Source organism: Gavialis gangeticus, unplaced genomic scaffold (assembly GCF_001723915.1).
Source record: "Gavialis gangeticus isolate Ggan-Ray unplaced genomic scaffold, GavGan_comp1, whole genome shotgun sequence".
Taxonomy (NCBI): Eukaryota; Metazoa; Chordata; order Crocodylia; family Gavialidae; genus Gavialis; species Gavialis gangeticus.
In genome coordinates, this window is record NW_017728993.1 from 69345726 (window position 1) to 69358053 (window position 12328).

At 48.8% G+C, this 12328-nt stretch overlaps 1 protein-coding gene across 2 annotated transcripts in view; it reads right to left on the minus strand.

Annotated features, from left to right (window-relative positions):
• Positions 1 to 12328, minus strand: part of LOC109287037 (myomegalin-like) — a 152004-nt gene that overhangs the window by 136587 nt on the left and 3089 nt on the right. Inside the window, exons 1-3 of one of the 2 annotated variants that reach the window (XM_019501961.1) lie at positions 12066 to 12153; positions 8801 to 8917; positions 8433 to 8543 (exon numbers count right to left, since the gene is read on the minus strand). In XM_019501961.1, the coding sequence (XP_019357506.1) occupies positions 8433 to 8543; positions 8801 to 8839 (150 nt within the window). In that variant the 5' untranslated portion in view covers positions 8840 to 8917; positions 12066 to 12153. Of the gene's footprint in view, positions 1 to 8432; positions 8544 to 8800; positions 8918 to 12065; positions 12275 to 12328 lie in introns of those variants that run through there. The other variant, XM_019501959.1, reaches the window with a different exon arrangement.

Here is a 12328-nt window from a genome sequence, read left to right on the forward strand (position 1 = left end):
AGCCACGCGTGAGTGTGGGTATGCGTGTGGGCCCTTCACGACCCTACTGAGGACCCCCCATGACCCTGATTTGGGTCGTGCCCCGAGGTTGGGAACCAATGCCCTAAACACTGAACTATAGCAGAGAGACCCAGGTACCACTGCAAATATTTGAGGCCTCAGCAATGGTAGAAAATAGGCTGGAGGAAGTGAATCCAGGACGCTGTCTACCCGCCAAGCTACACAAGAGAAAACCAATCCCCTCCCTCAAAGTTTCCTTATCTCTGGCTTCAGGTAAGGTTCTCCCCTGACCCAAAATCTGGTGAATAGATTGAGCCTAAGCACATGAGGCATGCCAGCCAGCCAGAAAAAGCATTCTCTCTCCGTTGCAGAACACCAACCCATACCAATTGCTCAGCAATCTCCAGCTGGTGCCAATTTCTGATGCTTCAAAAGAAGAAACCAAAGCAGCCAAATTACACATGAAGGAGGAGGTGTGATCCCTTCCTGACCCCCTACAAAACACAGCTGAAGCCCCGAAGCTTGAGATATGATGACAATCAGAGGTGTAAAGCGCCATTAGCAAGTCAACGGAAATGCAGAGGGACCCTTTTCTCTCTGTACATCCACAAAGGAAAAGGAAGAACAGAGGCTTCCAGACCTGTACATGTGAGCCAAAGAGACTCTTTGGAGGTGGATCAAAACTGGAGGACAACAGCTCACCCTGTCCATCAAACTGCTCCCTGCCTCCTTGAGGCCCACTAGGTCCACCCTTTCCTTCCCTTAAAAAGAGCCCCCCTTGGGTCCCAGGAAAGTGGACCATGACCACCGAGGTGGTTTTCCTACTGGCACGAATGTGGCAGGGGGCAGTACCCTGACCGAGGTAATGCAATTAAAATGGCACTGTGTAGTGGAGGGTTGCACCCTTGTCTGCCTGGGGACAGGACTCTTTAAAAGAGCCTCATAGTTAATCTCCCACTTCGACTTCCAGTAGGAGCATCTCAGCTATATGCTGACTTTAGGGAAATGAGAGACTCCTCCCTAGCTTGCTCCTGCAGCCATATGGCTGAGGGCAAGCAAAACTCGGGGGCATCCGAATCCCAAGTCTCCAAGCTTGGGCCTGCATGTAGGATGCCCGCCAAAAGATTTGGAAGTATCTGAAGCCCCAGGCAGGAGTGGAGGATGCTTGCCGGTAGCAGGGTCACATATGGTTCTTGAATGAGTCACACTAATTTGGAATTGATTTGGCTGATTTGACCTGGGACATGAAAAATTTTCCTTAAAAAAAAAAAAAAGTGAAGAGGCAGGGAGCATGGCATTCTAGGTGGAGAGCGAGCAAGGGGACATGACTTTAAATGTCCAGCATCACGGAGGGCCCATCCACAGTTGTACTATGTGAATTTCACATGGTTGATATGGAAAAGTCACTCCTGCCTTCAGAGGAAAATGATACACAATTAACAGATGCCAGGGGCCCAATTCAGAGGTGATGGGCAAAGTGGGATCAGTCATGTTCACAGGCCCCATTCATTACGGGTTCTGGGTCTGGCATCACACCTTCAACCCCATCCTCCCCAGCCAATGCAGTTCCCCTTCAAGTTCGTTCAGACTTCACCTCAGGCATTTACTATAGGGCACTTACACTCTGCCCCTGCCACCTCCCCTTTGGATTTAGCCCCCTGAGCCGCTTAAGGATTCAGACAGAGGCGCCAGGAGAGAAGAATGCAGCAGGAAAAGTAACTAGCAGGAGGGGGTAGGAATGTGAGCTCAAGCAGTCCACTCTCCTCAGACACCTCCTCCTGGCACTGGGGAGTGTGGGGCAAATTGGCAGGCTGCCTTGCAAACTCAGCGCTGTTGGCTGGTGTCGGTGGGTGCGAGGCAGTCTGAGGTCTGACCCATACCCTTCTCCTCTGCTGCTGACACTTGGGTAATGCTGCACACAGCACTGTGATATGGTTCCCTGTCCCAGCACCCCAGCTCCTCTCCTATCATCCAGCCAAGCCTCACTCAGGAACAAAGCCCCTGCTGTAACTGGGCCCCCGATGCCGCTGCAGAGTAGAGGGGTCCTGCACAGAGGACAAGCTCTTACTGCCATGATTGCCATTGCCGAACTCTTTACATTAAACAACAAGCCCAGAGGCAGGAGGGATATTTAAGCACGCCCTGTACAGCCTGGCCGAATGCCACCCCAGCAGGGCTGGGCTGCCTCTGGAACAGAATGTACCAGCTCCAGCTGTCTGCTCCCCAGATCAACTGCTCCTTGAATAAAATGGATGTTGCTTGCCCAGCTTTGGACACTCTCAACTGCACACTACTTGCTGAATAGAGGATACCTGGGGTAGGGGCCTGCTGAGTTGAGGCAGGCTCATGCAAAAATGGCTCTGTCCAGATTTGGGGCAGTGGAGCAGCAGGTTTGAGATCCCCTATATTACTTACATCATATTAAGGGGGGTGTGTGATACCTATATTAGCTACATCATATTAAGGGTAAGCGTATGTGTGTGCGTGCACACACAGATTTGGAGCAGTGGCGCAGCAGGTTTGACATGCCCTACATCATATTAAGGGGGGATGTGTGTGTGTGTATGTGTGTGTAGATTTGGAGCAGTGGTGCAGCAGGTTTGAGATGCCCTATACTAGCTACATCATATTAAGTGCGTGTTTGTGTGTGTGTGCATGTGTGTGCACGTAGATTTGGAGCAGTGGTGCAGCAGGTTTGAGATGCCCTATATCAGCTACATCATATTAAGTGCGTGTGTATGTATGTGTGCGTGTGTGTGTGCATAGATTTGGAGCAATGGTGTAGCAGGTTTGAGATGCCCTACATCATATTAAGGGTGTCTGGTGAGGTGGGGGTGCAGTTTTGGAGCAGTTGTGCAGCAGGTTTGAGATGCCCTATATTAACTACATCTTGTTAAGGGGGAGGGGGTCCAGGTGCTGGTATGTGCAAATACAGGCTGTGAAGGTTCCAAACCTCAGCTGAGTTGCTGTCTAACTGACATCAACATAGCCTGTCTCATCTTCCTTCTCCCTTGGCATAGCAATAGTCTGGCACTGAAATGGCCATTGCATCAATGTTCTACCAGCTGCCCTGCTAAGCTGGTGGATAACACTCCAGTCAGTTAATGCTGCAGAAATCTCACACTTCCATCCTAGTAACCACTCTATTTATATAAACTCCAGCTACCTGGGAACAGCAGGAAGCTCCTGTGCCATTGGCTGGCAGTTCCTGGGACATTTCAGCTTCATTTGCACTTCACTCTTTGGAGGTAAGAGCAGAGCTGTCAGCACGTTGGCTATCTTTGCCACAGCAAAGTGCATGTGCACAGACATGTGCAGGCACGTACATCTGCAGATATGTGTGCAAAGTGAAAATGCAGGCATTGCACGTCCCTGGGTGAGCAGGCAAGGTCCCATGGGAAGTGAGCAAATATACAGGCAAATGTGCATTTGGGTGCAGACATGCAGGCCGGTGGGGGTGATGGCATAGGAATGGCATGATGAATGTACATGTGAACAAACTGAAACTGTGTGGAGCACTGTAGTTAAGCCTGAGAAACCATTTCCATTCTCAACCCCACTTTTTCATGGCTTCATCAGCCACACGTCTCTAGGCTAGGGCTTGGCAACCTATGGCCTACAAGCCAGATCCAGCCTGCCAATCAATCCCATCCAGCCTGTGAACCTTGGACATCAGCAGCGGTGGTCAAGTTGCAAGTGGCAGCCTGTCTTTGGAGCAAGCTGTGCTAATGTGGCCTGCTGCTCTAAAAGCTGCCATCCCCTATTCTAGGCTGAAGCTTTCCATGCCTGGTCTCATGCTGCAGGTGAAGAATTAAAAGCAAAACTGGGTCATCACAACGCAAGTAGGAAAAGACAGTTTTGCCACAGGTCCCACAGCAGACACGCTCATTTAACTCAAATGGCTGAGTCTGAACACTTCAAACCTGGCTTGTTTTGAGGTCCTGGGCAAAGGAAAACAACCCAAGTCTGAAGGAAGAAGGACTGATTGGCCCCAGGGGGGCAGCTGTCTCAAGTTGGCAGTTTTGCGTGTGCCCCTTAGAATATTTGCTGTTTCTGTTTTAAAGCCACTTCATCTGGTGGGAGCTAAAAGCTTTGTGTGTGGATAGGAGATTCCCACCATTCAGATCCTCTTGGATCCAGTATCACTCCTGTGCTGTTTAGGGACAGCCACGGACTGAAGGGGTCACTACTTCCCATGACAGCCAGGCTATTTATTCTCAGGTCCTATCCACACAGCCAATGTGCAGGTAGCCATGTTTTATGCAAGTCCCCTGACATGGCCATAGCCTAGATGTGCCCTGAAGAGTTCAGGAAGCCCACGTTACTTGCATAGCTTTCCTGTGGAGTCATAGGGCATTTATACATAAACTTTTTCATCTCACGACACACCGGAGATCCGCCACTTCAGAGCATTAATTGATCAAGTCTGCTCCGCATGCAAGCTAACATGCACCATGCTGTGCTGCATGCAGTTGTATAAGTGGCAAAATGCACATCAGCGTGCAGAAAATGGTGGCGGTGCGCTTTTGAACTAAAGCACCTCCAATGTGTTTTAGTTCAAAAGCGCGCTGCTGCCATTTTCTCAGTGCTGACATGCATTTTGCTGCTTATACAATTGTAAGCATCAAAGCGCCCAGCACTGTGGCACTTGCATGTGTAAAAATGCCCATACAGACCTGAGTACACTACACAGCTCTGAGTTGGTATATTCAGGGCTCTCTCATCTGCAAAGCAGGGAGTGTGAGGTTGATCAAAACTGCCCTCTTGAAAGGAAAGTGAGTTGCAGATATTGCTGTGGAAACATGTACAACATGTACAGCATGGCCAAGTTCAGACTGGGGTAGAAACCTTCATTTTTGACATTTTGTAGCTGCCGGGGAGGGGACTTGATTTCTCAACCTAACTGATGAATCAGCAGCAAGTTCTGCTTTTTATAGCCTTGCTTCATTCTTTCCTTTTATTCCACTCTGAAATATGACAAACTGGAAAACTGCAGTAAGAGGAAGAGACTGAGTATGAATCAGTGGCATGGCTTCTTCAGACCGGACAAGGGTCTGGAGTCCATGCCACTTGAATGCTCAAAGCTATGCTATCTTCCCATCCAAGTCACCTATTTATTTCTCACTCTGCCTGAAGGGGTGGTAAAGAGAAAGGCAAAGGCCCAGAGTCACAGATTCCCCCTCCTGTAGCTTCTAGGAAGGAGGGATGGAGAGAGAAAGGGCTGGGGGATCTAGAGCGGTGGGGGTCATCCTCACATACCTGCGCTATGCTGGTACATTTCAAAGAGACAGAGCAGTGGAGCTAGACAGTGCTTCCCCCACCTAAGACAGAGAGAGGTGCCTTTTCTGGGCTGAGGGAAACTCTCTACTACTGTGGGGCTTTGGATGGTGACATCAGAGCACCTAGAAGCCACCTCTTAGGTGGGTGAGACACCCTCTTTATTGACTGATCGTCCTAGCTATCTATGGTGCCTGACTAGCTCCGCTCTGCTCACATTCACTTTTTCTGAGGCTTCTCTTGTCTGCACCAGTAGCTCTTGTTAGGCTGTCCCTGCTGCTTCCTAATTATACAACAGCTGCTCTTATTTTCTTGTTAAAGAGAAGCAGCAGCCAAGAGCAGATTTTCAGGCCCAAAAAGGCAAGGGAGGCATCAGTAACAAAGACCTGGACAGACAGAAAAAGGTCTTGGGTTGGCAAAATGTTGCCAAGCCTCATGGCATTTAGTTCTTTTTTAAAGCCCCAGTCCCTGGAGTCCTGGGATTAGATGGAAAGTCCATCTTTCATTTAAAAGAAAAAACATCTGGCCCTGATGACTGTGGAGAAACACCAACTGGGATAGCAGCAAACCACAAACAACAGCACTGATAAACTTGATGCATTTTCCTGATTATTTTAAATGTAAATTAAAATAAAGGTATTTCTATAAAGCTGTTCAAAATGAAATCCAAATTTAATGCAAAATAGGCTAACGCCTAAATTTATTATAACCTCTTAATATATTTAAGTAAAAATAAATACGTTGAATCCATGAGCCTCTATCAAAACTTTGGTTTAGAGCCTAAAATAATCAGGTTAATCCACTGCATATAGGTAATCCCTCGCTACAATAAATCATCTACTTCTGCATGGGAATTTTTTTATATAGGTTAATGTATCTAAAACATTCAAAATGGTTTTAGTTAATAAAAAGCACCTTAGCTATACTGTTTTTAGCATGTTAATTACATTACAATTAATGTCTTAAGGTAGCCACTTGACACAAATCAGGGGCAAAAAGTGAATAATCTCATAAACAATCAACACATCATTCATCAGTCACCAAGATAAAAATAATGAGATTCTGAAAAGATTAAGCTATAAATACATAAAAATAAATAAAAAATAATTAATAAATACAAATAAATAAAAATAAAGCTATAAATATGTGCTTAAGTAAATGTAAATCATTTTAGTGTACCCACCAACGTACCAAAAAGTGGTCTCAAAGCTTGTGAAAGGGCCTATTTAATTTTAAAGCTACATTTTCTCCTGGTTACAGCATGGGGTGCTCAACCCCCAACACTCAGCCCAAAACCGGCCCAGGGAACCATGTAATATGGTTCATGGGTCTCCCCACAAGTCCAGAAACTTGGTGTTAGGGAGTTGTGGCAATTAACACTACCACTGTTCTTCACCATCACATTTCCAAGCCTCTCACAACTGAATCAGCCCTGGCCTTGCCAGCCCTGTGCAGAGGGGTCAAGCTGCATTTCTGTGCATCTAGATTGATCCAGGGCCTGACCCAGCACCACAGAAATGGCCTGGCCAAGGCCCGATGTAGCCACATGGCTGCATTGGGCCCAGCCCCATGTGGCTACATTGGCCCCAGCCAGGACATTTCTATGCAGCTGGATCAATCGCCACCTGGGGCAGCAACATGTGCCAGATCAGTCCCATGGACCAGATCCAGCCTGCAGACAGACCACTCACCCAACCACAGGCAAAAAGATCAGGAACCACTGTTATAGAAAACAATGAGAATGCACTTTTCTTTAGAAAAACAACTGAAGTCCAAATGGAAAAGTTGACTAATATCAGCTATTTAAATCAAAGCCTTCCAATTGCCTATTTCAATTGCTGAGTTAAACTGCCTTGATTTAAATCAGTCCACCCAGAAAAAGTCATGATTTTGAGGAGCTTAGCTCCCACTTTGTGGAGCCCCTGGAGGTAGCACCACTCCAGGTACGAACTGCACTGGGGCTGGTGACAGAAGTGGAACGAAGAATCACTGGGGAGATGGGGACCAAAACAGTAGCAGAATCAACAGCATGAGGAACTGGGGACCCCTAGAGAGAAGTTGGAGAAGGAGTGACTTGGACATGCTGTCGTCCCCTAAAACATGCCACAGTGGACTGAAAACCAGCAGGCTTCCTTTCCTCACTGGACACAAACTCTGGGTGGGGTCACGATGCCAGAGCCAATGTTGAGAGAGCAATCTTGGTTTTGGGGGGCCTCAAAGAAGCAACTTGCCCCCTTCCAAATTTTTACCTTAGACCCTGGGTTAGGCAACTTTCTTGATGCAGTTTGTGAGTTTTCTCCAGAAGGGCAGGAAGGGGCCAATGCGGGCCTACAGTAAGATTTTTATTACAGTGTACAGGCTGGGACATTCCCACTGCTGAAGCGTATTAAGAGACCACTCTCCAAAGTTTTTTATGGATCTTGGCAATGATGAAATCCCTAGAACAGGGCCCTACTCTGTTCTGTGATGCAGATGCTGAATGCACCCTGTCCCCCCATTACCTTGGGTCCCCTTTAACCAAGTCACTATCCCTCCCTCACCACCCCAATCACTGAAAGTGAAATGTTGCCCTGTTACTGAATCCCTCTGACTGAAATGCCCCTCACATGTCTGTCTGAATCCCATTAACCACAGTGCTCCTCTCCTTCTCCTGCATCCCATCCAAACCTGCCCAAGATGCTTCCACTCCATCTCCACAGCCCCTTACAGGAGACAACATCCTACCTGCTGCCTCCCACCTCCCAACCAAGCTGCTCCAGTCCGAGACCCAGGCCTGGTAACAAAGGCATCCTCCCCGAGCCCCAAATGCTCCAGCTCCCAAGTCCCACTAACCAGGACCCTGAACACTCTCCACGCAGGTCATTAATCTTTCTAAGCCAGACATGCTTGCCTCTGGACCAAATTTCTGCAGCAGGGACAGCATCCTAATCATGAACCCCACTAAGATACTTCCCTGTCCATCATCTGAACTGCCTGGGGAACCCCCTGTTTGGGGCTGAAATCCCTCCCAGCACGAATGACTGCTACTCAGTTCCTAGTAAGTACCCCATCTCCCCCTGCCCCTGCTCCAGGGAGGTGCCCAGGCCCCTCTGAGCAAGATGTAAGACCTATCCCACCCCCATGCTGCACGGTCCTCCCCAGCCAGCTACACTCACCCGTTTATAGACGTCTTCCCTGCTGGCCTCATACTTCTGTTGCATGCGCTCTTCCAGGAAGTAGATGCGGAGCTTGAGGCTGAAGTTCTCCTTCTTCAGGTCATTGAGGTGCTGGGACAAAGTACGGTATCCGTTAGACATGGTGGGTACTCCATGGAGGGGGGCATCTCCACACCCTCCTTTCACTCAAGTAACATTGTGAAGGGAACGCCGTCAGACGAGCCCCCCTGAGAAGCTGCCTCAGCCCAAAGCTGCGGGAGAAGCTTATGAATACATGGTGGGAAGCCTGGAGCGCTCCCGGTCCAAGCTTCCCCGGGGCTCAGCAGCTCCCACTGGGTGAAGGAGTGCAGCTCACTTTCCTTTTTTACCTCCACGAGATATTTGTGGAATCCCTGGCAGAGGGACATCAAGAGACAAGTGGTGTAACCCGAGCTGGCCAGAGGCCCCAGCCATTCTGCTGTCCCCTCACAGCGTCACTCCGCCAACTGCAAGCAAGATTAACGGGAGGCTGGGGACTGGCAGCCAGCCCCGCTCAGGAGAGGGAAACAGACCCACTGTCAGCAGAGCAGAGACAGCAGCTAGACATCATGATAAAACAGCACAAAGGGAAAGAGACAAGAGGGAGAATTCCCATCCATCCCAGCACCGCCTGCCCAAAATCTATTTTCTATCTGATGAACCGCCTAAGGATCCACGTTGCAGTCTGGCCAAGAGAAGGTTCTCCAAACTCACCTGCCACAGTCATGCCTCAGCTAATCTAGTCCAAGTAAAATCCCCTGGGCAGATTTTAACTTGTGTCCTGGTCACTTTACTTGGGCACAAAGCAAAATGCAAGCAAGAGAAGGGAGTCTGAAAAGAAAAGAGCCCTCTGCTGCAATTTCAGTGCCAGGGCTAGTCAGAGATGGGGTACTGCAAGATGTGGCATGCAACAAGCCTGATAAAGAAAGGTGAAGTATCTTATTTTAGAACTGGGATATTAGAAAGGCTGATTCTCACTCAGTAAGATCTGCATTCAACTGACCTTCCTGGCTCTCTGTAGGTGTAGACATGCAGATATAAAAGCTTGCCATGGAAATTTAAACAAGGCCCTTCGTATAGCTGCAGCCAGGCTGGGAAAAAGGACTGCAAATAGCTGTCACTAAATGCTGAGCTTCCTCGAAACTGGACTCAAAAGGCAGCTCTGGTGAGCAAGGCAGAGCTAAGCCAATCGACTGCTGGGCTTCTCAGGCCGTGTTCGCTGCTGCCCTAAAGCTAAAACCAAGAACCATCTCAGCAGAAACTGTGTCTTGTGGGAATACAAGGACAGTTGTTTTTGGAAGGAGGATAAGTCTGAGGCTCCCATTTTTCAGTAAGAAAGGCAAGAAAAAAAAAGTTAAAAATACAAAAGCCAATTTTTCCCCTTCCCTTCAAGCTGAAAGCTCATATCTTGTACATTCAGTCTCCAGTGATGCAGCCAGTTAGAGCTAGGTTTAACAAATTCCAGGGCAGGAATTTAAAGGTAAAGGCTTTGAAGTTCTTGTGTGTAATTTTTAGTCAGCTGTTGAACACCAGTCACTGCACACACCAGCAAAAATCCTTTCCACAGCTCTGCAGAAACAGATAGTACCAAATGGGGACCTGAGCTATTTTCCTTAGCCTTTATATACTGCTTGATAGGAGTCTGCTCTGCATCTCCCTCCAAGAGCTATTCCACAGAGCACATACTCATTTGAATTCATTCGAAGAGTGAGACTTCTGCTACCATAAGGCCTACGCAGGAGACATATGACTTTGTGGGGAGATCTGCCTTCCTCAGAGCTGAGTGGCAAAGGATGATTTTTTCCCCCTTATTGATGCATTTGAGTCAAATTGGGCATTTCCTGTTTTATCCCAGACAAAATGTATAATGTCATAAGAAAATCATAGATGAAAAAAATCCTTGTTGTTTATTAACAGCTGTTTCCTTGAAGGGCCCACATCCATTTTCACAGCACAGCATCAAGAAACAACTGCTGTGCTGCCCCTCTTGTGGTTTAATCTCCAACCTTGTGATAGCTGAGGGTTTTGTTCAGTCCCCGGGTCCTGGAGTCAAGTGATGTCATGAGAAACTCAGCTTCTCTTTTGTCAAAGAAAGCTAGTTCGTAGCCTTTGTGGATGCATCAAGACGAGTGCAGATGTACGACATGTGGCACGGCAGACCCATCTATGGCACCACATACCACGTATGCGGCATTTCCTGTGCCGCTACTTTACAGTGTGTGTGGGGGGAGGGGGGCAGTGGGGTGTTTAAGCCTCCCCTACCCCACCCAGGGTAACCTGCCACATGCCAGAGTGCAAGTGACATGGGCATTCCCGGGGGACAAGCAGCAGCAACACAAGGTCTTGCCCCGGTGCTGCTGCTGAAAGGTTGTTTCAGAACCAAAATGTTCTGGTAGTGAGAAGCCTTCTCACCCACAGCTTAAATCATTTTATGGCCAGGCTATGCCCATGTCTTTTTATGCCAACTTAGAAGTACCCCATCTCCCCGCTGGTGTTTTGCCCCTTCAACATATTTGTAGAGAACAATCCTCTCCCCTCTCAGGCTTCACTTTGCTAACCTACACAAACCAAATGCTTCCAACATCCTCTCATTTGATGGGCTCTCCAATCGCCTGACCACGCAGGAGCCTTCCTCAGAACCGCCACCAGGTTCAGCCCATCTTTTCTGGGCTTGAGTGAGGTCTCACCAGCACCTTGTCCGTGACAGTAGTCCTTCCCTACCTCTACTGGAAGGACCTCACTGAATGCATCCTAGGTCACTTTTGCCTTTTTCTTGGCTGCCTAATCAGCCTGTGATCAGCTAGGACAGCCAGTTCCCAACTCCCTTCCTCTCAACCAAGAAAACATGAATTTCCTGAAGCCCTGTCTTTTCTGATTGGTAGGCTCAATCTGGCTCCTAACAGACCCAGGAAATATGGACAAAATGGCACAAAGAGCTGAAATCATGGGCAACTGGTGCCTCCCGAGTCTGGGTGGGCAGCAGGAGTCCCCCAGTGCAGCTGATCGCCAACGGGGGCGGGGGGGCACCCAATGGCCGATCACCAAGTCCGGAACCACCGGCAGCGAAAACAGAAGTGCACTTCTGCCAGCACTTCTGGTTTCATGGCTGGTGCTTCCAGGGGGGTTGCACAGCCAATCTCCCCCTATGTATTGCCAATGGCTGAAATCAAAGAGTACTGAATTTCCAACGGATGCATTAAAGCACCCTCCACCCTGGGTTAACTGGCAAGCTGTATGTAAGCCCAAAGGGCACGTGAGTTAAAACACAAGCTGCACAGGGTGAGAGGATGTTGGAAGCATTTGGTTTGTGAAGGAATGGCTTAGCCTGCATGAGGCTCTTAGAACCACTGCTATTTCAGCAACGGGTGAACGTCACAGGGATTGTCAGAGATACAAGGAGAATTGAAACAGCCCAGGATAATAACCCGACCCCCTAGACAAATAACCTGGGCCTGCAGGCAAAGAGCACTGGAGACCCTCTCCAGAAGCCATTCCATTTGCACTGGGAGTTGCAAGACCACGCACTGAGCCCAAGCTCAGCTCAAGTCCCCACTGGCTGCACTGGGAGCCTGGACTGAGGATCTGGCTGCAGGAGAGTAGCCAGGTGGGACTTACCTTTTCAAAGTCACGCAGGGTTTGAGTCTGAACCAATGGGCCACTGAGGAGGTGAGTCTGCATTAGAGGGCTCTGATCAAGGCCAGGCAGGGTCTGAGCCTGCCCTGGGCAATGAGTCATCTCACAGTCTTCCAGCATAGGCGTCTGCCTTGGGGGGTCTTCCTCAGAAGAGGCCAGCAGCCCCTGCTCTGGGGCATCTCTGAGAAAGGCTGGAGAGAAAGCAGGGAGGCAGCACAGTTAGGACAAACAGAGCCTCTGCTTCA